General features: G+C 39.9%; 1 protein-coding gene and 1 pseudogene across 1 annotated transcript in view; both read left to right on the top strand.

Moving 5' to 3' along the window:
- The first annotated feature begins 1273 nt into the window (after nucleotides 1–1273).
- Nucleotides 1274–26457, top strand: part of SPATA6 (spermatogenesis associated 6) — a 94337-nt gene continuing 69153 nt past the window's right edge. The window contains exons 1-5 of the mRNA XM_055138391.1: nucleotides 1274–1489; nucleotides 11461–11598; nucleotides 12764–12812; nucleotides 21534–21575; nucleotides 23112–23236. Of these exons, the coding sequence (XP_054994366.1) occupies nucleotides 1439–1489; nucleotides 11461–11598; nucleotides 12764–12812; nucleotides 21534–21575; nucleotides 23112–23236 (405 nt within the window). The 5' untranslated portion in view covers nucleotides 1274–1438. The remainder of the gene's footprint in view (nucleotides 1490–11460; nucleotides 11599–12763; nucleotides 12813–21533; nucleotides 21576–23111; nucleotides 23237–26457) is intronic.
- On the top strand, nucleotides 2371–2482 carry LOC129405447 (small nucleolar RNA U13; annotated as a pseudogene).

Consider the following 26457-nt stretch of genomic DNA (forward strand, 5'->3'; position numbering starts at 1 on the left):
AGAGAGAACTGGAAAGCAATACATATATCATTCTTTATAATGATACATCCCAGAAAAATAAGTGGGACTAGAGCAAGTAATCATCAATAGTAGAATAGATACATATCTATATTCATATATTGGAGTGCTATCTAATAGTGGAAGAAACTCTGTTACAGAAAATCAGCACTGGGTGAATCCCATAGTGCAACAGTAGTGAGAGAAATCAGTGAAAAGAATACAAATAGTTGTGTTTGGGGTGGTGGTAGTGGTGGTGGTGATGTTAGGTCACATCTGGATGTGTTCAGACTTACTCTTGGCTTTGTGCTGAAGGATCACACCTGGCAAAACAAAGGGAATCATATGTGGTGCTGGAGACAGAACCTGAGTCATGCCCATGCAAGGCAAACACCTTATCCACTCTACACTCCCTGGCCTCAAATAGTGTTAATTTTATTTATATTCGTCAATAATAAAATAAAAAAATTAAGTGTGTACATGAATATTAAAAAGTATTTAAAAGAGCAAGGAGATTATTGGAAGTAAAGTCAGGTTAATGGTTATTTCCAGGAACCTGGTGTTATTTTGTACAAATATTCTTTTTATTGTATCAGAGGAACATTTTTAACACATTCGTATTTTACCTTAAGAAATATATGTATATGTTTTTGGACCACATGCTGGCAGTGCTCAGGGCTAACTCCTGGCTGTGTGCGAGGGATCATTCCTGGGGAGCTCCAAGGATAGTCCAGGGGGTCAAACCCAGGTTGGCTGCGTGCAAGTCAAGGGCCCTACCTTGCTGCACTATCTCTCCTTCTAAAAAGATTTTTCACTGATTGGGTTAGCGACCTCTCTAGATGTTTTCTGTACGTTCTGTACGTTCGATGGCCTATGACCCAAGTTCTCTACCTTTGACTTTGGCAATTCTCTTTACTCTTCAATTCCTTCATCCTTTTGTAAACAACATTGTGATATTAAGAAAATAATCATTATTCTGTTACAATCAGAGAGAAGCCAGTGGCCACAGGTACCATATTTAAACTCAAGGTTCCTGAGTCTAACTGAATACCGGGTGTGCAGCCCCTCCAATTCTCTTTGTCTGCCTTTGAGCCTGTCGTTTGATGTCACAGAACGACTGCCCCGCCCCTCTTTGAGGCCACGCCCACCACGTAGCCACGCCCACCTCTTGCCGAACCCCGCCCTCAGACGCTGGTTTGCCCCGCGAGATCCTGCCCGGCCTCTCTTCCGGCCCCTCCCCTCAGGCTGCCATGACAACGAGTCCACGCCCCGCGCACAGCTGCTGCTCGGGCGGGACCCAGGCTGGACCGCGGGCCCCGGCCTGGGGGCCACAGCTGCCACCGCCGCCGCCATCTGGTCTTCTCCCCGTCCCCGTCCCGCGTCTCTTCGCCTCCCTCGGGCCCGCGGCCGGGGTCCCACCCCGCGTCCCCACCCTGCTCGGATGCCGAAGGTGAAGGCGTTGCAATGCGCCCTGGCGCTGGAGATCCGCTCTGTGAGTACTGGTCGCGCCCCCCGAACCCTGGCCGCCGGGGTGACCATGAGCTGCCAGAAATTTGCTCGGGACTCCACAGATCCCCGACGAGAGGAATGTGGGTCCCTCCCCCGACCTCCTCCACCCTTCACTCTCCGAGTCATGCCCAGGGAACCCCCAGCCAGCGTTTCTCGCGTCCACCCTTATCTCCAAGTCGAGGATGCCCCCCTACTCCAGTCGCGCCGCTGCGCCCCGTCCTTCACCCCAACTTCCAGTTTGGGTTCCTCCAGCTCCCTTGAGGAACCCTCTCTCTCCATCCCAACTTTCCAGTGAGTCGGAGTTGGGGGCGGGGTGGGCTTCTCTGTAAGTCCTTCCTTAGTGGGAGGTATTGTTACTCCTCGAGGACCCCGTGCTCGGGCCTCGGGTTGCCCACCCTCGGAGCAGTGGGGTGGGAGGAGCGGGCGCGCACCGTTCCTTGCAAACCGCTACTGGCCACTCTCACGCAAAACAGTCTTCAAGCTCCCGATCCGTGAAGGGACCTTTAACTCAGTCTTCAGTGGAGAATCCCAGCACCAGTAAACGAGAGATCATTGCACAAAGCACCTTCTTCGGGCTCCCTACGGAACTTTAAATGATCTCTGTTTCCCTCAAACCCTCCGGACATGGGGGGCGGGGATCCCTTATTTTTGCTGGCAGGCACAAACTTTTACAGGGATATGACACTCTCTCCAAACTCGCAGCCTCACGTAGTCACTCTTTAGCCCTGTCTTAGAGGCTCCTGTCCCTTTCTAAACTTTAGCAGAAAGAGCGCCAGGTTTTTTTTTTTTTTCTTCCTGAGAAGGGGCTGGGCCACTCCTGCTCCGAAAATAGGCCTCTGTTCCTCTTAAGACTCTCAAAAGAGGATCCTTTTCCGGTTCATAAACATGATGATTGGGCGTTCACACGTTTGTGTGATATGTGACTCTCTTAAATCTTGTTAAGCATTTGGCACATTACCACATTGCCTGTCTGAAAGTGGGGGTCCGGGGGAGGGGGCATGAAGAAACAAAAAAAAAAAAAAAGAAAGAAAGAAAAAGAGCAAAGAGTCTAGAAAGCTTGAGGTCCTGGGAGGTCTTTCTTTAGAGAATCCTTTATCTGCGCTTTAGATGAGGACTCCAGACTGTCCTGTCTCCAGAAATCCCAAGAGTACTTCACATTCCCCCCTTCAAGTGGGTTGGAACCAAAATTCCTCATAGTTCCTTTTTTTTCCCCCTGCCTCTCTTAGGTCCTTTGGAGTCTCAGCTCAGTATTTAACCTGCCAACCACGCTGGGAACAGGGTGCAGATTCTTACTAGGGCCAACCTCGCTCTCCGGGGAGCTGCCCTAGTTTACCCTCCCCACTTCCTTCTTGCACACTCTGCAGGCACAAACCCTCTCTCCAGTTCCCGGAAGCTTTCAGCACCCTTTCCTACCCCAGATCCTATCCTCTCAGTGGGCAGCAGCTCCAGCCAAGCACTTAAACCTTCTGGAGTCACAGTGGGTCAGCGCATTTGTTAGATCTTGGAGAAGAGCAGAAACTGGTTGGGCAGAGGGTGGCTAACATTCTAGGTTTTCCTTTTGGCTTGCGGAGATTTACTGGCCGCTAGGTCAGTGTCTCTTTAGCGCTGATTTAAGATGTCTGCACCCCATCCAGCAGCCCCAGATGTCTGGCTTTGTTACAATAAAATCCGATAGGTTAAGGAAGGGATAAAGTTTCGAACTTGGCCTGGACACTTAGTCAAAGTCCCAAGTTCCCTCCTCCCCCGCCCACCCCGCCCCAAACTTCACTGCTGGCTGCTGCTTCCGGGTCCGTTGGTTGTGGGGTGGGGCTCTGCCTAACCAGTTGCTTCCGCTGTACTTGGCTTCTTCCACACTGACCCTGACTCGGACGCGCTTTGCAGTGCTGCAACTGATTTCTGCCTGGTGGTCAGAGTATGTCATCACTTTCTCTTCCGCCCTATCTCCTGACTGCAGAAGTCACTTTACACAGTGTGACTGTTATGGAGCTTTGTACTTTGAGGCCAAATTTAAGAAGTCAGAAACCTTCCCATTTACTTTTTTTCCCCCCCTATAGCCACAAGAGTTTCAGTGTTAAGAAATCTTAGACGTCATTGATATAATTTCTTTTTGCAAATGAGAAATGGAAGTTAAGCATGGCCAATTGTTTGGATAGGGTTTCCCAGGCCTTCCAGGCTAGATCTACCAGGGATGCTTGTGCTTTGAGTCAGTAAACACGCCCTGCTAAATGGAGATGAGAAGCAGTGAAAAGGCCATCAGATGTACACATCTATTGACTCAGAATGAACATGGGAGTGTAGGCAACTCTATGGAGAATCTAAATTCAGTCCCTTCTCTGGAAGTGGAATTGCTGTATCAGATGGTGGTTCTAGTTTTAATATTTTGAGGAACTTCTGTTTTCCACATGGGCAGATACCTAATTTTCATTCCATCAACTACTGTTTTCCACAATGGCTGGTACCTAATTTTCATCCCATCAACAGTGCACTAGGATTTTATTTTCTCTAAATCCTTGCCAACACTTGTTATCTCTTTTATTCATCGATGATAGATATATTGATATACTGGTTTGCAGTGAGAACTCACTGGTTTAATTTGCATGCACTGGATTAGTGATATCAAACACTTTTTCACGTGCTGCTCTATCCTTTGCATTCCCCCCCCCCACCCATTTCTTTAGCCTGTTTGAGGAACTCAGGGCTTATTCCTGGCATAGTCCTCAGGGATCACTATGGCAGGGCTCAGGGGACATTATTGGATACCAGGGAAACAAACTCATGTTGACACATTGCCCTGTGTAAGGCGATGACCATATGCAAACTTACTTGAGTTTCTCAGGGCATATGTTTTGTTTGTTTGTTTTTAGAAACTTTGATTTTTCTGTGTTCATTCTTCACTCTATTGTTGATGGACATTTCATTTCCTTTTTTTTTTTTTTCATTTGTGAGAGCCAACTTGACAGTTGACTATGCTGTGAGGGGTAGGGGCATTTGGGGATTTGGGGATTGAACCCAGGGCTTTATAAATGCAAAGCTTGTGCTCTACCTACCATTTGAGCCATATTTATGACCCCCACTTTCATTCCCCCACCCCATAGTTTGGGGTTATTTTTGCAGGAGGGGGGTCGCTTTTGGGGTCCCACCTGGAGATGCTCAGTGGTTTCCCCTGGCTTTGCACGCGGGACTTACTCCTGGTGGTGCTCAGGGACCATAAGGGATGCTGGGGATTGAATCCAGGTTGACTGCATGCAAGACAAATGCTCTATTCACTGTACCTTCAGCCGGCTCGAGCAAATTGATGATCAACGGGATGACAGTGGTACAGTGCTAGCGCTTCAACCCAAAGTTTGGGGATATTATAAATTGTGTTCTGTTGTACATTCTTGTGCAGGATTTATTGCATATTTTTAAATTGACATTGCTGAAATCTGTTGTAATAGTCTTTAAAAGTTTTTTTTTGTAAAAATGTTATTAAAAGGAGTTTTGACTTTTCATGTAGAATATTTTTAAAATTTCCTATTTCTAAGTTTTTGACTCTGTAGCATGCTGTTGAAATTATTACTGGTAGTATAAGTATTAGTATTAGTAAATACACTTGTTTTTGTTTTAAAGTTTTGCTTCTGAAGTTTCACCTATATTAGGCTTACTCTTTTTTTTGCGGGGGGGTTTACATCCGGCGATGCTCAGGGGTTACTCTTGGCTTTGCACTCAGGAATTATTCCTGGTGGTGCTCGGGGGACCATATGAGATGCTGGGAATCAAACCAAGTTGGCCGAGTGCAAGGCAAATGCCCTACCCGCAGTGCTATCACTCCAGCCCCCTAAGCTTACTCTTAAGAGATTTTTGACAATGGACTATTTTTTTGTCATTTAAAGTCATGAAAATTTTATTTTGTTGAATCTAATAAAATTTTTGCTATAGAATCTTTATTCAGTTAAGTTTCCAACTATTCCTAATTTAAAAAATACCCAAGCATTGGGTGATATTGAATTATTTTTTTTAGTCTGATATAATTCTCATTTAATATTGATCCTATATTCATTGTGTTATAGGGCTAGGGAGATAATTCAGGTGCTGGGAATCTTGCCTAGCATATGCAAGGCCCTGAATTGGATCCCTGGGGCCCTCAGGCTCTTCTAGATGTTATGTCTGTGAAAAATGTGTCTTCCTAATGCTCTGACTTTTTTTTAAGATAGCAGCCTGTGGTTGATTTCCAGATTAGTTCTATATAGTTAGAGAAAATATTCTATATAATTATAGTTTTTTAAACACTGTTTTGTGAAATTTGTTTTATGGCTTGACTTTTCATGTATACATGGAAAAAAAACACAAAATTCTGTTGGTGGACTTGGTATTTCTTAACTGCCAATTGGGTCAAAGTGTTTGAATATTCTTTTCCATATTTTATGCCATTAATGATATTTTCCTGCTAGTTTTGTGAGTTACTGAGAGAAGTATAATGTAATACTTATCTTGTCATTGTATTATATTTGCGTACCTATTTGACTTATATCTTTTGATAAATCAAATTTTTAATAAATATGAAACAGTTTTTAATTCCAGATAACATTCTATTTTCTAAAGTCTATTTTATGTCATTGTGAGATAGCCACCTCAGCTTTCTATAATTAGAGAATGCATGGTATACTTCTTATTTTAACATTGTACTTTTTGGGGTGGGCAGGACACACTGGCTATGCTCAGAGGTCACTCCTGGTGGGGTTCAAGGGAACATATGGAATACTGGAGATTGAACATAGGTTGACTGTGTACAAGGCTAGCCTTACACACTATTCTCTGCTCTCTGAACCTGTAGTTAAAAGAAAAAGATATAAAAATCTACCCCAAAGCACACAATTCAGTAAATTTTAATATAGTCACAAAGTTGTACAGCAGTAACTTAATTTTTATACATTTCTATTGATCCATAAATCTTATACCTATTACTAGTCATTTTCCATTCTCCCTCTTCTCTAGACCTTGACTATCATGAATCTCATTTTAGATCAATGAGTTTGCCTATTCTGAAACATTTTATAAATGAAATTAGAAAGTATGTGGCTCTTTGTGTCTGGCTTCTTTCACACCTAATGTTTTTAAGGCTCTTTCGTGTTTATAGCATCTATTGGTACTTTATTCCTTGCTGCATCAAGGCAAGCACTATATATATTGCTTTTTGGGTTACACCCAGTGATGCACAGGGTTAACTCCTGGCTCTGCACTCAGGAATTACTCCTGGCGGTGCTCAGGGAACCGTATGGGATGCTGGGATTCGAACCTGGGTTGGCCACGTGCAAGGCAAATGCCCTACCCGCTGTGCTATCGCTCCAGCCCAGTTCTTCAGTAATTGTTAAAAATAAAATTTGGGGGGCTAGGGCGATAGCACAGCAGGTAGGGTGTTTGCCTTGCACGCGGCCGACCCGGGTTCGATTCTTCCATCCCTCTCGGAGAGCCTGGTAAGCTACTGAGAGTATCCTGCCCACACAGCAGAGTTTGGCAAGCTACCCATGGCGTATTCGATATGCCAAAAACAGTAACAACAAGTCTCACAATGGAGATGTTACTGGTGCCCGCTCCAGCAAATTGATGAACAATGGGATGACGTGATACAGTGAATATACAATTTATGGATATACTGTTTTGTTTATTCATTTTACAATTAATGGACATTTGGATTTTATCCACTTTTTGGCTATTATACATAATGCTATTATATTTGGTATATGTACTTGTATGTAGTTTCAGTATCATTGGGCATATACCAAAGAGTTTTATTGGTATGTACTACGAATAGTAGTATTACATTATCATGTTATATTACTTATATTACTTATAGTAACTTCCATATTTTTAAAGGAAGTTATACTTTTCCACTATCAGCAATGTATGTGGGTTCTAATTTTTTGGCACCTACTCCAATTGTTGTTTTTTTTTCTCTTCTTTATCATAGCAGTGGGGGAGTTTCAGAGATATTTTGTTGTAGTTTTTATTTATAATTATATAATCACTAGTGAATAATGACTAATAAGATCATGTTTTCATGTGCTTATTGACTGTCTAACTTCTTTTTTTCTTTCTTTTTTTTTTTTTTTTTTGCTTTTTTGGGTCAAACCCAGTGATGCACAGGGGTTATTCCTGGCTCTGCACCCAGGAATCAACCCTGGCAATACTCAGGGGACCATATGGGATGCTGGGAATCGAACCCGGGTTGGCCTTATGCAAGGCAAACGCCCTACCCACTGTGCTATTGTGCCAGCCCCCTGTTTAACTTCTTTGTAGAGCTGTCTGGCTGGTTTTGCTTAAAATATATATTTTTTATTGCTCTTAAATGCACGTCTACTTATAATTGTTAAATTCTTTTAAAATGTATGTCTTACATATATTTTTATTTTCATTATTTCTTCAATATTATGTTTTATTTTATTGATTCACTGTGAGAGCATCACAGAGCTTTTCATGCTTTGGTTTTAGTCAATGTTCCAACACCAATCCTTCCACCAGTGTAATTTCCCAGCACCAATATCCCATTTCCCTCCCCCCCATAAAAAATACCCCTCACTCCAGCCTGACTCTGGCAGGCACCTCTCTTCTCTCTCTCTCTCTTTCTCTTTCTCATTTTAGGGATTGTGGTTTGCAATACAGATGCCAAAAGGTTATCATTACATATATTTTTAAGTGTTATAACAAAATTCCTTATTTGTTCCTTATTTCAACTTTGTTTTGATAACTATTTTGTCAATATTAATATAATAGCTGAAATTCTTTCTAGTTATTGCTCACAAAAATATATTTCTCCCATTCTTTTGCTATTAACTTTTTTGTCTTTGACTCCCCTTTAGACTACATTGAACTGAGTTAAAATATTTTATAAATTCTACTCTATTATTGGAGTGTTTAGTTAGTGTACCTCTCATGCCATTAGAAATAAGGTAGAATTTATTTATCATTCTGTTTTTCAGTACATCTCATGTCTCATTTAGGTTCCTAATTCCTGAATTATTATTTTCTACTCTATTGTACCATATGGAGTCTCATTTTTATATTACTATCTATTTCATTTATTTTCTTAATGGTTATTCCAGGTTCACAAATACATTTTAATTTATGACAATTTAGTATCAGTTAATATCAGTTCAATTATAGAAGTACATAAATCTTCAATTCAATAAGTTCCATTTCTTTTCCTCTATTTTATGATTTTATTGTTGTACAAATTGCATCTCTACACATAGCAGTCCATCAAAAGAATTTAGTAATTGTTGTTTTATGTGATTTCATTTTAAATAAGTTTGGTGAAATAAAAGGAAAATGTATTTATTATCTTTGTAGTTACCTATGGTAGTTCCATTACTAGCTTTTTTTTTTAAATGTGGCTAGTTTAATCTAGCATCTTTTCATTTCAACCTGAACTAGTCTTTTCAGTATTTTGTAGAGAAATTCTGCTAACTATATGTTAGCTGTTTTTGTTTATCTGAGGTGTCTTAATTTTTTACTCTCTTTAAAGAAAAAATTGGGATGTTGAATTTTTGTTTGAAAGTCTTTTTGCAATTTGCATGTCATTCCACTTCCTACTACCTTTGTTTCTGATGAAAATCAGCAGTTGATTCTGTTAAGGATTTCTGATAACTGTGAAATCACTTCTCTTTTGCTCCTTTTCCAAGATTCTTTTAATCATTCTTTTGAATGCTTGATTCTGATGTGTGTGTAGTTTGAGGTTCATTGAATTTCTTTGATGTTCAGATTGTTATTTTTTTATTTTGTAAGTTTTCACTATAACTTCAATTTTGGGGGGTTTGTTTTTGGGCCATACTGGCAATGCTCAAGACGTACTCTTGGATGGCAGGGCTCACTCCCAGTGTGCTCAGTGAACTATCTGGGGTCCTGGGGATTGAACCCAGGTCAGCCATGTTCAAGGCAAGCTCCTACAACTCTATGGCTATCACTCTAGTCCGACTTCAAATATTTTTCTAGTCTTTTTTTTCTCCTTCTGGAACTTTCATTATATTATCTATTGTTGTGCTTAAAAATCTCTTTTGGTTTCTGAGTATCTATGTTATACTCTTTTATTGGTCTTTTTGTTCTCCAGATGGATTATTTCAATTGGTATTTCAGGTTCCCTTATCCTTTCTTCTGTCAGCTCATATCTGCTCTTGAGTGAATTTTTCATTTTTTTTGTCTTATACTTCTTCTAGAATTGCTAATTGATTTAATTTAAAAATGATTTTAATCTATTGACATTTCCTATTTAATGATACATAATTACTCTGCTGTCAATGTTTAGGAAATGTTTCCTTTGGTCTTTTGTACATGTTTATATGATTTAAAATCTTTGTTTAACGGAACCAGAATGTTTTCCACAGCAACCATGGATTTGAAAGAACTTTAAGATTGTTTTAGTTTGAATGAGGCAGAGTAGAAAATAAAGCTGATGTACAGGATGTGATGTTCTGCCTACTTTGATTTTAATAGTCAGTAGTAAATGTATTAGGATGAATATGGAAAAAAGAATAAAAAGTAGATTGAGTCACAATGCAAGTAGACATGTGTTCTTCGATATTTATTTAAATCAATAATCTATTAAAATGACAGGTGATAATGATTCTCAGTTTATTAATTATAGCTAGTACTGATTGAATGAGTGCTCAGTCAGACATTGTATAGCATGTTGAATGTATTTATTTCCAGTACAATTTACACAATGCAGTTTATATTCTTAATTCATTAAATCCGTGACTAAGCAATTAAATCACGCAAACTTTCTTGGGGCTCTGTTGCTTTCATATATATATATATGTGCATATATATGAATATAAACTGCTAATCTCTAAGCTTCTTAATACTGAGAGTCAATGGTTTTAAGATACATTGGTGAAAAGAATAACATTTCTGTCCTCAGGGAACTTAAAGTAAAAGATGTGATATATGTCAACTTAATTAAAATACATGGAAACAATAATTAAGGCCTTAAGAGAACTATAACATGTTATAAAACTCAAAAACAAATTTCCTACAAATAGTAAATTTATAATAAATGTTTGAATTAGGTTAAATTGAATGAGAGTTGGTAAATCAGCAGAAGTTTTGCACAGGAGATAGTTAATATTAATGTTGATTTTGTGGGAGGGAGTAAAAAAGGGGATAGAATGAAGTACTTCAGAATGTAAATCCAGATAATGGAAGGTCAGGCAAATATGCAGAGTACAATAACAAAATAAACACCGATTGTATTACTAGGGTTCCTGAGTAATATTAGCATGTGGAAGGTTGGGTTCAAGTCACAGTGTTTAATTAGCCCTCTGGGTACAGTTGATTACTTACAGTGATGTTCAGCAGAGCCTGGAGAAATGGTGCTGTGTATAATTTAGAATCTTCCACATTTTACCCCGTGCTTTGACTCTCATATGAATATTTAAGTAAATTTTCCTATTTAAAAAAATTTCATTGGTTAGAAACTTAAAATTTACTTGCTCTGAAATGTCCTTGTTTTTGATCAGAGCTAGTGAGAAGGCTGCTATTTAAGGTGATAGAGTGCAGATTTGCCCTTTGAGATAGATTTTTTTGGGGGGGTCCGACAGTTAAGTGCTTTATTTCTGCTGAGTCTAAATCCTCTGTGATTAAACGGTGCCGAATAAGTTTATGTCAGCATTCTGCATAAAGTGGGAGCCTGAGGCTGACTGTTTAAAACTATTAGTATTTGTCCCTAGAGCCAGCACATAGAACTTTAAATGTGGCACACATAACCGAATGGAAAAACATAGATTTCTCAGTGGGATGGAGGGTATAAGGCAATATTATTTAACTTTGTAAACACTAGACTCTTTCTGTTTCTTTGTGCATATTTTTATTAGTTTAACAGACTTGTATTCTATGTAATGCTTAATAAATTATAAATTATTTTAGTAGGACAGCTCAGTAAATTCATAAAGCATTTATATCCATCTGGGTACTATATTTCAGGTAACTTGTCCAGGAGTGGTGCTGAAAGACAAGGAAGACATCTATCTTAGCATCTGTGTGTTTGGCCAATACAAAAAGACACAATGTGTCCCAGCCACTTTTCCACTGGTCTTCAATGCCAGAATGGTGTTTGAAAAGGTAAGTTTTCCTTCCTTCCTCCCTCCCTCCCTCCCTCCCTCCCTCCCTCCCTCCCTCCCTCCCTTCCTTCCTCCCTCCCTTCCTCCCTTCCTTCCTTCCTTCCTTCCTTCCTTCCTTCCTTCCTTCCTTCCTTCCTTCCTTCCTTCCTTCCTTCCTTCCTTCCTTCCTTCCTTCCTTCCTTCCTTCCTTCCTTCCTTCTTTCCTTCCTTCCCTTCCTTCCCTTCCTTCTTTCCTTCCTTCCCCCCTTCCTCTTTCCCTTCCTCCTCTTTTTTTCTCCTTCCCTCCTTCCTTTCATCTCTCCCTCCCTCTCTTTTGGAACATATCCTCCAGTGGGCCTGCTTATCTATATTCTTCCCTTTATTCCTTTTCTCCACAAATAGCAGCTTTGTTCTATGCACTGTTCTAACCACTGGGTAAGCAAGAAAAACTTTCTCCCCTCTGGAAACTTATTATAGTAGATTATATAACAAGAAAATTTATATCATTTTAAATAGTAATAGATGTCCTCAAGATAATAAAGGGAGATTATAGGGACAGATATCTAAGGATCACAGTTATTGTCCATTTTATGTTATACTCAATTGAGGCAATAATTTAGCAGAACTTGAATTATTAGATAGTATCAGTTATTCAGAAGTCAGGGAAAAGCATTCTATGTAGAGGATTAGAAAATATAAAGGCATATTTTGATGAGTAACTTGATGAGTTGGACACTGAGAAGTGTGACCATGGTAACAGATTAAGAGAAGAGTGCTGGCAGACAGTGTTGGAGAGGAGGGTCGAGGCAGTGCTGATGTGTGTTTGTAAACCTTCCCTGATTATGGGGGCCGGAGAGATAGCACAGCGGGTAGGGCGTTTGCCTTGCATGCGGCCGACCCGGGTTCGATCCCCGGCATCCCATATGGTCCCCCAAGCACTGCCAGGAGTAATTCCTGAGTGCAAAGCCAGGAGTAACCCCTGAGCATCGCTGGGTGTGACCCAAAAAGAAAAAAAAAGAAACCTTCCCTGATTATGGAAAGCAGAGAGGAGGAAAGGTTATAAATGTCAAAATTTTCTTCAGCTGGGAAAGTTATATTTTGGGAATGAAAGGGGAAAATCTAGGTCTTTTCCATATAACTTTCTTTCACTTCTTCATTCTGCTTCCCTTTGTCTCTTCCTATGACAGGTGTTTCCTGAAGCAGTAGACCCTGGAGATGTGGTTGCACAGCTTGAATGTGAGTTTTTTTTTATCTTAATTCCTAATTCTAAGAAATTTTAGAAAAATCTTGAGCTGAGACTTTTTAGTATTATTATAGTTTCAAAATATACTTTGAAATAATAATAAAAATATGTATGCTAAAGAGAAAGGGACTTTAAAATATTTGGTCTGTGGAAAACAAAAAGTATTTGGGCTTCAGATTGCTCAAGGTACTTTGGAGTATTTTTGATATAAGGATGGAGATCCAGGTTAAATTGGACTGTCCCCTACCATACAAAAGCATGTTTTTGACTTCAGTATATTGCAAATCAAGAGAATAAGTAATAGAAGACTGAAATTATAATAGTAAAATATATATGCCTTTGCATTTTATATTGCATTTGTCTCAATGTATTTTTGTCTCTGTGTCTGTCTCTGTCCTGGCAAACTGCTACAAATATACAGTTTGAGAAACTTTCTTACAGATAAGAAAATGGTATGTTTCCTCAATGTTTTTCCAGGTTCTAGAAAATGTACTGTCATCATCCCTTTTCTTAAATTGCACATCTTTGGTCAGTATCTGTTTTTCTGCCTTTCTTACTTGTCACTGGAGTTGTGTCTTCAACACCAGGATATTTTGAGAGCAGATTTTACAGTCCTGACTGCAGAACTATTTCCTGGACCTAACTCTTGTCTTCTTATTGTAAATATTTTAAACTCACCTGCTCTTGGAAGGGGCATGCCCCGCCCCCCCCCCCCCACACACACACAGTACCTGCTTAGCTTCCTAGTGAGGTCAGATGACTGGTTAGGGGGTTTCTTCCTACATCCTGTAGTTGCCCTAGTTTTCTTCTGCTTCTTTCTCCATAGATGCTGAAATAGAAATGCTATATTGAGGTTTTTGTGAGAATAACTTGTCACCTTAGCTTTTGTAAATATTGCCTATTTACAAAAAAGAGTGTAAATGTTACACTATTTCATATTTGTTGTTTTTGCCTCTACTCTTTACATTTAAGAATACTCTCCAATATTTCTTCTGTTCATTTTTGAGCCTAGAGGACTAAACTGTGTCAGTCTTACCTAGCTCTGTTATAGTCTGGTTTGCTTAATGATGGGGATGTGTTCTGAAGAATGCATCATTAAGTGAACTCCTCAATGTATGAGTGTCATAGAGTGCAATTATACAGACCTAGATACCTGCTATACAACTAGGGTCTGTAGTATAGTTTTTTTGGATCACTATGTATATATGTGTGTATAACTATATGGGCTGGAGCTATGCGGCTGACCCGAGTTTGATTCCTCCGCCCCTCTCGGAGAGCCCGGCAAGGTACCGAGAGTATCGAGCCCGCACGGCAGAGCCTGGCAAGCTACCCATGCGTATTGGATATGACAAAAACAATAAAAATAAGTCTCTCAATGAGAGACATTACTGGTGCCCACTCGAACAAATCGATGAGCAATGGGATGACAGTGACAGTGACATAGTATATATATATAACTCTCTCTATATAAGGAGCAATAGCACACTGGGTAGGTTGTTTGCCTTGCACATGGCCGACCCCGGTTCAATTCCTTCATCCCTCTCCAAGAGCCTGGTAAACTACCGAGACTATCCCGCATGCACGGCAGAGCCTGGCAAGCTACCTGTGGTATATCAATATTCCAAAAACAGTAACAACAAGTCTCACAATGGAGATGTTACTGGTGCCTGCTCGAGCAAATCGATGAACAACAGGAGGACAGTGCTACAGTGCTATATATATATATATATATATAACCTGAGTGACCAAAGCATTGTTAAGCAACCTATGGCTGTAATTTCTCATTGTGTTGGTGTTCCCTCTTGTTGGTGTTCCCTTCATATTATCAATATCAACTTTATTTTAGAGTGATTTCTCTATAGTTTTTCTTTAATGAGGAGGTCAGCATTTTTAAATCACATTTTTTTTCTTTAGCAGGTCATGCTCAATAGAGAAATAATATCTTTTGTGTAGAGCTTATGATCTTGGCTACTACTGCTTTTAGAATCTTGTGGGAAAGAAACTATAGTAATAGCATGTGTACTAGTAGTGTAGTACAATAATATGCATGAGTAATGTGTAGTATAACATGTAGCCCAGACACTGTCTTAATCCTACCTTCTCCATTACTCTATTATAATTTTTCTTTTTGAAGTAAATATATTTTATTTGGAGGTTTCTGAGGGAAGGAGGAAGGGATAAGTGGGAGAGAGAATAGTAAGAATAACGTGCTCAAGAGAGAATGCGGGCTTCTCCAAGGGTGGAGGAAGTCCCTACACATAATTGAGCTTTAGACACAAAAGTATGAAAACATGAAAGTACACATCTCAAGAGGGGAGATGCGGGTGACACATGTACTTGGGCGACACATGTGCTCGGCCACATAGGCACAAGCAGCACATGGGCTAAGGCAGCATATGCGCTCTATTATCATTTTTATCTGCTGTTTCCATTTCAGGATGATGGCTATGTGTGATATTAGTACTACTTGTTCTGACTCCTCATTCTTCCTATTCCTCTGTTCCCTCACCTTCCTCTTCATTCTGTCCCTGCCTCCTCTCCATTTTGTCCTTTGCTTCCTTTTTTTTCTTGCTGTGAGTTTAGGGTGCGCGATGTGTTTGGTGGCCGAGGGCCGCCTCCCCAGGCCTCCCCAGCCAAGGAACAAACAGACAGGGACTCACAGATAGATGGTAAAAATGGCCTTTTGTATGCAGAGCTGTTAGTATACTTATGGAACATCTGAGGGGGGTTAAGGTATAGGACTACACATAGGTGTGATCGATCATTTACAGAGGTAAAATGTTTTGACAGAGACTATTCTTGGGGGGATTTGCTCAAGGAGACGCTTGTCTTCCAGGACCATCAATATTGCTTTTCTCTTTCCCTTTAATTGTACATATTAAACAATTTCCCTTAATTGTAAATATTAACAATTAAGTTTACTTCTTGTTAATACTTGCCCTTATTTGGATAAACACAATAAGATACAGATTCCAAAACTTAGTTCTTTGGGCTCCAGGGGCAAGGCTGCTGGGCTTCTATAAATTCCAGACTAAGTCCTCAGGCCGGTTTAGCTATTCCTTCCCAAATGGATCCTGTCTCTTAAAGTAATAATGTCAAGACTGTGCTTTTACGCTTTTTTAGACTATCCCATTTTGATGCTGGGGTAGCTTTGCTGCTTGCCCCAGGTCTATCCAGGTCCCATGGTGGGACCTCCCCCCAACTTTGTGGGGTGTTAGGAACTATGGCAGCCAAAGCCTGAGTCAAGTAATTATAATTGATAGTAGATGCCCAGGAATAGATATATTTCAGAATCAATCAACTCTCAAATATTTGGAGCACAGCATTAACAGTGTTCCTGTGTTTAAGCAAAAAAGATTGCTCTATAGTAAAATATGAGAAGGCTATAGGGGAAATAGAGAAGCAAGTAATTCACTACAAATAGAAAATCCAGAATCACCAGAAGGTTTTACTTTATAAGTAATCACACCTGCCTTGAGGAATTGTAACAATGACAGATAAAGCACAAAGGAAAGGATTAGGAGTGCTTGTAAGAGCACTATAAGCTTCTCTTGTGGAGGGGCGGGGTGGGGGGGAGGAAAAGGGGCAATTCACTGATGAAGCCTAAAACGCTTAGGGTTAATATCCAACATTTCATAATAAATTTCCACCCTTCCTTTCCCTTCTGCTTCTTCACCTTTCTAGTTTAAACTTTCAGTTGCCTGCAAGGAAGAATATGGAGTTTCATTGCTTTTTACTGTTTCAACCCCACAGATTTTTCAGTCCTACTGATTTCTTTATATCTAGAGGTACCTTACACCACCAAGCACTAAGGCAGTTAATTACTTTAATATAAAATGAGTTCTTCTGAGTATTTCTGTTGGCTTAATAGTTCTTTTTCTTGTCTAGTGAGTCATTCCTGTGTAATTACAAAAGGGCAGCAGAGCTCTCTTTCCCACCGCTTGCGTTCGGTAGTGTCACGCTGCTTCCCCCACCCCGGGGAGGTCAATGGCGATGGGCAGGCGAAGGAAGGAATGAGGGCCAGGCTGGTTGGTCTCAGTTGCAGTTTATTCCATTCCCAACTCCATTCTCCTCTGATTCTCCTCCTGCTTCTTCCACCCCATGCTACTTCATTCTTCTTCTCTATCTCTCATCAATCTCCCTCTGCCTCTCTCATTCTGCTTCTTGTCTGACCTCCCTTCTGCTTCTCTCTTGGGCTCCTTGCTTCTCTCTCAAGCTCTTCTGCTTCTGTCTCTCCTGAGCTCCTCTTGCTCTCACTTCTGACTCTGTCTCTTACTTCTGACTCTGACCTCCTCCGCTCTTACAGTCTTAATTTATATAGCAATCACATAGGGTGGTGATACAAAGGTGGGTTGAACATTAACAACTCAACAAAGAGAGGTAGGGCCACTCCTCCAGGAGATTAACTCAAGGACAAAATCTCATCTAAGGAGATTACTCCAGATTACTAGGAGATCCGCACAAGAGTGGGATACCAATGAGAGGGTGTCACTTTCTTTCCTTCAGCTAGTAATCCATTTAAGTAGCTGTGGTAAATCTACTTCTAATATTTCTAGCAATGTCACTCTGTATGAGCACAGCAAGAGATATATCACACTTAAAGTTTGGTTCTTCCTGAGGACATTTCACTATATATTCCAGACCACAGTCCTCAGGCCAGGTTAGTCTTCCTAACCCCAGCAGGGTCCTAATCTCGTCGGTACTTTTGGATCATGACAGCATTTGTCTATGATCATGCCCTCAACTTATAGTTGAGTATTGTGGAGCCTTGGCCTCCAGGGTAGTTCACAGTTTGCCCTGGGTCCATTCAGTCCCTTGTCAGGACCCTGCTTTTGGGGTGCTAGGAACTAAGGACAACTAAATCGAGAAAGCAGATGCCCAGGAGTAAATATTATTCGGAGTCAATCAACTCCCAAGTAGCTGTCTTCCTGTGTCCATACAGAAAGGACATTGCTTTAATGTAAACTGTGCAAAAGCTAGAGAAAAGCAGTATTTAATTTACAGTACAAGGTCAATGTCCTAGAAGGATCTGATCTTACAAGTTAACAGAATCTGATTAGGGGAAAGGCAGAGAGTCTCTTGTGCCCAGAATCTGATTTGGGGAAAGGCAGCCTGGCTGTCTTCCCCGGGGCCCCTCGGAAGGGGTGGGTTTCAGTTTCCCTCCATGCCCTGAGCAGAGCTCCCGCAGCCGAAGATCTCTGGAGCCTAGCCACAGCCATGCTCTAGGCCCCTCTCCTCACGTTCGGATGAACCTCATGCATGAAGGAACTGGCAGAGGAACCCAGGTGTGTGGGACCCAGGGCTGAGACCTCCAAGCCTGCTCAGATTGGGACTGGGCCTCTTCCGCCCAGATTCCCCATTTTCCAGTAGCTAGGCGGTCACACCCAGGGACTGCTCCTGGTGCCATGTAATCCCACCAACGGCTAACATCTAGAGACTAGTTTTAGTCTTTAGGATCTTCCAAGCTCCTGGAAGATATCTTGTAGCCTAGTTCTCCCTCTGGGAGAACCTGGCAAGCTACCAAGAGTTTCCTGCCCACATGGGAGAGCCTCACAAACTCCCCAAGGAGTATTCATATGCCAAAACCAGTAACAATGATGGGTCTCATTCCCCTGACCCTGAAAGAGCCTCTAATGCGGCACCATTGGAAAGGACGAGTAAAGAGAGGCTTCTAAAATCTCAGGGCTAGGGTGAATGGAGATGTTACTAAGACTGCTCAAGAAATTCGACGGTCAACAGGATGATGATGATGATGATGATGATGATGATGATGATGATGATGATGATGATGATGATGATTAGGGGGAAAGGTGCTTAACTGGTTGGGAAGGAGAGCACAGAGAAGAGTTTACAGATAAACAGAGGAATAGGAGTATCTCCAGAGTGGCTTAAACCTAAGCTCCCTGCGGCAAGGGAGGAAGGACAAACCAATGTTTTCCTAAAATGTTTAGCGCTATACTCCAACAATTCCTTTTGTTTAACTTGTTGGATCTCTGATTTTATTTCAATGCATGTTTGTCTGTATGGGATGTGTCTATATGTATGCATAGTATGTATGTTTAATTTTTGTATTATTTCAGTAAGAGGTTAGAAATAACAAAATGTGTATATTTAATCTATCTTTTAATGGGAAGCTTTCACTTGTAGTTTATTCAGGTTTTTGCAATGTGAGCACTTATGTAACCTCAACTAGGTCAACTTAGAACAATGCTAGAATTTCAGAAAACCTTATCTTTTTCATCTCCTAATCTCTCTCTGGTCTGAAAAAGAATATCTCTTTAATGCCTTATAGTGTAGTTTAGTTAATTTTTTTAATACTAAAAAATTTGAATTTACTTTGTGAATTCCTTGTGCTACCTTTTGTTCTGAGTTTTTAAGAAATTTGTCTTTGTTGTAACAAATTTATTCAGTTTTATTATTGTAGTGTGTTTTATTACATATTACTCTGATTTGTTTATTCTGTTATTTATGCACATGGGAATTTAGGTTATATCCTGATTTTGCTTTCATAAATTATGTGCTTGAGCGTTCTTATTGCTAATGAGCTAAGTCTTGATGCTAATGAGTAAGCATTTCTATTTGGTGTTTACTTAGAAGTGGAAATGCTGAGTTTTAGGGTCAATCTAAGTGATAATACCAATTTTCCAGTGTTGCTCTGAATACTGAAGAAAATTCAGTTCTCCACATCCTGGCAAGTGCTCAACTATTTTCTTTTTAAATTTCAGTCATTATGGTTGATGAATAGTGTCTTTATTTTCCATTTTCTTGAAGACAAATGAAGCAGAGTACCTCTTCATATAATTTTCGGTCTTTATGAACTTTTGTATGTGTTAAATCCTTGTCTTTTTCTCATTTTTCTTGTTAAGTTCTGATTTGTGGGAATTCTCTATAATTACAGGCCCCCTTTCAGTTGTGTGTTGCAAGTATCTTCTGTTTATGTCTTGAGTTTAAAATCTCTTAGTGATTCCTGTTTGATTCTTTTGCTTAACAAATTACTTGTAATGTAGTCTATGTCAGACATATACTATGCATAGTGTTTCCAGAACATGATCTACATAGACTCTGTACTTATATATAATATCACTGTATATCACTGTCACAGTCATTGCTCATTGATTTGCTCAAGCGAGCACCAGTAACGTCTCCATTGTGAGACCTGTTGTTACTGTTTTTAGCATATACTGAATACACCACGGATCCTTGCCAGGCTCTGCCATGAGAGTGAGATACTCTCAGTAGCTTGCCAGGCTCTCCAAGAGGGATGGAGGAATTGAACCGAAGTTGGCTGCATGCAAGGCAAACACCTTTTTCATTGACTTTATTCATAAGGGACTTTTGATCAATCCCTTTAGGGACTCTGGGTGCTATCATACCCACCAGCTATGGCTTGACTGTTTGGTAGTTGGGCAAAGTGATGTGGTGCTACTCGGGCCTGGCCATTTAGGGGGGCACAAGGGCCATTTTGGTGTTTCTCAGAGACTGTTTGGTTTACAAATGGCATTGCTTTGGGGCTATAATGCTCAGGGGGTTTATGTCAGGGTGTTGGGCATGTGAGGCATATGCTATGTGCTATACTCCTTCAAGCTTTCTACCTAGCCCCAGTATTTAAATATATCTACAAAGGAACAGTACCATTTGTTCAAAAGACTTTCTCCTTGCCGTTCTGTAATATTTACTTTGTCATAAATTAAATGCTATCACACGTGTGGTTTCTTCTCTAGTTTCTCTATTGCCTAAGTATGCTTTCTTAATTGTTATAGTTTCAGTTTTGATGTCTAGTACTTAAGACCACTAGGTTTATTCTTTTTTTTTTTTTTATTGTTCAGAAGTCACTGATGGAGGTGCTTGTGTGGGGTTTCTCCATGCAGAGCATGCATTCTATCTCTTTTGAGCATCTCCCCAGTCCTATGAGTTTGTACTTTTGAATGTTTTTTTAATGTAATGTTTTCCCATAAGTATCTAAAGTATTAATTTTATTCCTAAGTATATATTACAGTGATTACTCATGTTTACATCTATGATTATTCCAAAACCAGAGGTTATAGGGTAATAAGGGAGGTAATTAATTTAGGGGGAGAAAGATTAGAAAGATAACTCAGAGAGCTTTTAGAGCAATGAAATACTCTATATGATAATATAATGATGTGTGTGTTATATTTATCTGAAGTTACAAGTGTTTATCACCCAGATTGAGTCTTTTTTTATTATTGAATCACCGTGAGATACAGTTACAAAACTTTCATGTTACGATTGAGTCTTGAAATAAATTATGAACTTAATGTGGTTATGATGTATTAATGACGGTCAACCTTAATTAACAAAATGTAGCATTCTTATAAATGATATTAATTATGGCAGAGGCTATGCATGTGTAAGATCAGGAAGTATATGAAAACTTTTTGTATAGCCCTTTCTACTGTATTGTAAACCAAAAACTTACCAACAAAATAAAAATATTATAAATTCAGAAAACACCAGAGAGTAAAGGGCTGATCTATACTGTAGATTATTAATGCCGTAAGAGATACATCAACAACAGCCACCACTAAAATATGTGTATAGATGTACATGTATATGTGTGTATATATAAATATATATAGTATACCTGAGATACGAACAGATCTGTAGTTTGCCCAGCAATGACTTTGAATTTTAGATACTTCTATGGTAAAGCAACTAATTTTTATTATTTCTTACAAAATAATTTCTTTCAGATGATACAACGTTGTTTGAGTTGATTCAACTTGTTCCACCAGGTATTGTATTATCTTTTGATGAGGTAATTTATCTATGAACCCATTTTATGAAATTCTTTTAAAATATCTAATCTTTGGGGCCGGAGCGATAGCACAGCGGGTAGGGCGTTTGCCTTGCACACGGCCGACCCGGGTTTGATCCCCGGCATCCCATATGGTCCCCAAGCACTGCCAGGAGTAATTCCTGAGTGCAAAGCCAGGAGTAACCCCTGAGCATCGCTGGGTGTGACCCAAAAAGAAAAAAAAAAAAATCTAATCTTTCCACTTTCTTCCAAAATGAAGAGTAGTGATGTTTTTAATATTAATCCTAGTGTATGCAAAACATCAATATAACAGAATAATATATACAGAAAATTGATATATATGTATTGAATACATTAGTCTAAAATTAAATAAATAGTAATAATTGATGTGTGTGTGTGTGTGTGTGTGACACAGCTGGCCATGCTTAGGGCTTACTCCTAGCTCTTTGCTCAGGAATCAATCCTGGCAGGGCTCCGGAACCTTAGAGTTATTGGAGGTTGAACCCAGGTCAGCTGTGTGCAGGGTAAGAACCCTACACTGTGCCAGCATTCAGGTCCCTAAATAGTAATAATTGAATTTATAAAATAAGTTGTTATGCTTTTAGCATACTCTTTTGTGATTCATACAAATTGCTTAAATTGTATTTCATCAAAAATAGTAAGTAAATTGTATGTCATCAAAAACAATAGTTACTTTTGTTTTGTACATTCAGTGTATTGGGACCAGAGGGGAATAATTTCTTACAACTATTTAGTATAGCTGACAAACATCTGGGCTAGTTTAAAACATGAACGATATTTTAATTTTTATTATTTATATTATAAAAGAAATATATCTTAATCTATATCCATTTTATATAAAGAGAATATGCCTTATTAAATAGAATTGCATATTACATGTGTTTACTTAATTTCAGTAACCAAAAATTATAGAAAATGATCACTGTTTTGCAACATGTAACCTAATATTCTGGTAGGTCAAAAGGATGGAAGGGCAAGTATACAAAACAGTGGTTATTGTAGATGTATAAATGACATACTTATTTCATAGGTTATAGGAGTTGTTTTATAGGAACTCATATATATCACTAACTTGCATGGATATCCCTCTTCTACAAAAGGGGACAAGGAGAATTAGTACTATATATTGCTTCTCTCTCTCTTTTATTTTTGAGTGGTGCACTCAGGACTTCTAGCTCTGCACTCAGGGATCACTCCTACCAGTGCTTGCAGGATCTATTGGGTACCAGGATACAAACCCCAGTTGGTCACATGCAAGGCTAGCATCCTGCCCACTCTACTATCTCTCTGACCCCATGTATTACTTCTCTAAATAAGGAAATATATCAATCTATTTAATATAACTTTAATTTTCCTTTTAGAGATAAACAATCATGATCCTAAAGCAGGCATTTCAGTTAGCCATTAGGCATTCTGTATTTTATATATGGTGATTTTGTTTTTAAATAGAATATTTTGTTATAATTTGAAACATAGACTGTTTTTCTTGTAGTAGGTGAAACACTATCTACATATGATGAAAACACACGAGATTTTATGTTCCCGGGTCCCAACCAAATTTCTGGACACCATGATTCAAACCGCCAGGTTACCATGAGGAGGATATCTGGCCTTCGAGTGAGTGCTTTATCTTTTCTGAATCAATCTATGATGCAGGATAATTACAGAAACTACCATATAACCCTCAATCCTTGAATCCTGAAGAACCAATTCAACATTTAATTTGGTTTAAAATATAATTGATTTTAGAAATTATGGTTTTATTTTCGATGTATTTTAGATCTAAGTGAAAAAACAATTAATACTTTCCATTGTTTCTATATCATCCAAATTCTTTTGCTTTATGTTTTTCAGATTTGTTTCCTTTCCTTCTCATCCTATGTCCCTTCTATACTTTAACTCTTAATCTATTTTTTTTAAGACAGGCTAATATTTAGAAAAGTGCTCTATCTTTTTCTTGTTTTGGAAAACCTATATTAAAACAACCATGATTTGTTATTGAATGCAGTTCCCTAACCCACAAAAGTTGAAACAATTAACTAAGAGTGTGACCCTCACAGATTGATTAGCTGACCGTTGTGCATCCACGAGACAACTAGAAGAGCGGAGTATAAAGATTTGTCACATCTCTTTAGAGTTAGAGCAAAATAGCACATGTGTATCAGCCAAATTAGTTATATTTAAACGTAAATGGATAAAATACGGCAACTAGTAATTTGTTGTCATGTCGGCACTATTGCTTCCTTATTCCAAACTTTTGCAATTCTGGATAGACACCTGAGTTTTAGGCTCTCCTACTGAACTCATCATTCTGGTAATCACTCAACTCCCATCTGGGATTATAGTCTGGCATTATTACAGACTAAGCAAGCAAAGCACCAAATACGTGCAGATATCATTGTGTTGTTTGGTGGATTAATAAAATACTGTAAATGGCTATAGTGGTACCTGGTACATAGAGAATACTCAATAAATATTAGTAATAAGATAGATAATAGCTGTGGTAATAATGCTGTTTGTAATAACAATACTGGCCCACCCCAGTGAAACACCCTAAGACCGCCCCTGTGACCCACCCTGTGACACGCCCTTAGACACACCCTTTCACCCGTCCTCTGAGCCACTTAGACACGCCCTCTGACCCACCCTGTGACCCGCCCCTGGAACCGCCCAGTGACACGCCCTATGGCCCGCCCTCTGCCCCACCCTGTGACCCAGTGACACACCCTAAGACACGCCCTCTGACCTACCCTGTGATCCGCCCTTGGAACGGCCCTGTGACATGCCCTAAGACCCGCACTGTGACATGCCCTTAGACACGCCCTCTCACCCATCCTCTGAGCCACTCAGACATGCCCTCTGACCCACCTGTGACCGGCTCTTGAAACCGCCCAGTGACATGCCCTATGACCCACCCTCTGACCCACCCTGTGACACGCCCTCTGACCTGCTCTATGACATGTCCTGTGATAAGCCCTCTAATCCACCCTGTGACACGCCCTTAGGCTTGCCCTCTGATCCGCCTTTTTGAGCCACTCCCCACCTGCCCACTGACCAACCCTTTGACCTGCCCTCAGAACGCCCCCTCTGTCCCCTCTGTCTGACATGTCTAAGGGCGGACACCCTATTACACACCCTGTACCCGCCCTCTGGCCCACCTATGACATGCCCTTAGACACCCTTTCACCGGTCCTCTGAGCCACTCAGACATGCTCTTAGACACGCCCTCTGACCCACCCTGTGACTTGCCCTTAAACATGCCCTCTGACCCACCTGGTGACACGCCCTGTAACGCCCTTAGACACCCCCACCTGCCCACTGACCTGCCCTTTGACCTGCCCCTCTGCTCCTTAAAGACTATGATCTGGGAGGTCTACGAACCCATTTTGGCACCCAGAGACTTATAGAAATGCATCTAGACTGTAAACTGAGCTAAAACAACAGAGCTCCTATAATCTTCATTCTCAACAATGGAAAACAAACTATCAAATGATGCCTTTTCAGCAGGTTTGATTGTTGGGGGAAATTCCAAATAATAATAGTCAGTTCTCTGTTGAAATATTGAATGTATTCAAAGTACAGAGAGAATAAAGTGAAGATCATTAGCTACACAGGTGGGGGTGGGGAGGTGGGAGGGAGGCATACTGGGGTTATTGTTGGTGGAACATGTGCACTGGTGGAGGGATGGGGGTTTGATCATTGTATGACTGAGACTTAAACCTGAAAGCTTTGTAACTTTTGTCATGGTGATTCAATAAAATAAATTTTTTTAAAAATAATAATAAATAAATTTAAAAAAATTAAATGTTCTTCACAAACCCCCACCCCCCAAAACACTGGGCATAAAATAAATTCTAATCAGTAGAGAATAGGTGGAAAAGGACAGTGATAAAATCATACAACCTGTGCCGGAGAGACGGTACAGTGGGTGGGATGCTTACCTTGCACATGGCCAGCGGGTGTTTGATTTCCAGCACCACACATGATTCCCTGAGCACCACCAGGAGTGATACCTGAGCCTAGAGCTGGAGAGTAAGTCCTGAGCATAGCCAGATGTGGCCCAAAACCAAACCAAAATATTCCAAACTTTACATGGGTAAGCAATAAAAAGGGAACTATTGTCAAGTGTGACAATAAAGATGAAAGTCAAAATTGTCATGCTGTGCAACAGAAGACAAACTCAAAAGATTACATACTATGTATCCACTTATTTATGCAAAATCCATGAACAGACAAACCTAATATATGGTGACAGAAACCAGGCTAGTGGTTACTTCATATATATAGGAGATAGCAACAAAAGAGCATGAGGAACTTTTTGATAATAGAAATATTCCATATATTGACTTAGATAGTGATAATATATTTAGTGCATATATTTTGCCAAAATTTGTTAAATTTACTGACCTTAACTCTACTATATCTAAAAGGAAAAGATAGGGACTGGAGAGATAGTGCAGAGGGCAGGGGCATTTGCCTTGCATACATGCCGCCAACCTGGATTCACTCCCTGGGACCTCATATAGTCCCCCTAGATTAATTCCTGAGTGCAGAATCAGAAGCAATCCCTTACTATTGCTACTATGGCTCCCCAAAATAAGATATTAAAATAAAGTAATATAATTAACTGCCATGTATTTGTGTTCTGAAGAAGAATCTGGAGACCAGGGTGTACATACTGGGGCCACCTGAAAAAAACATTTCTCCATGATAATTTAAAACAACACTTAACTAATAATATTTGGACTCTTAAAGCCAGCTAGTTGTGCCTTATCAGTGCCTAAAGCCTAATACCTTTAGAGTGATGCATGAACTAATGTTCTCCAGTGTTCTCTTAG

Source organism: Sorex araneus, chromosome 5, assembly GCF_027595985.1.
Source record: "Sorex araneus isolate mSorAra2 chromosome 5, mSorAra2.pri, whole genome shotgun sequence".
Lineage (NCBI taxonomy): Eukaryota > Metazoa > Chordata > Mammalia > Eulipotyphla > Soricidae > Sorex > Sorex araneus.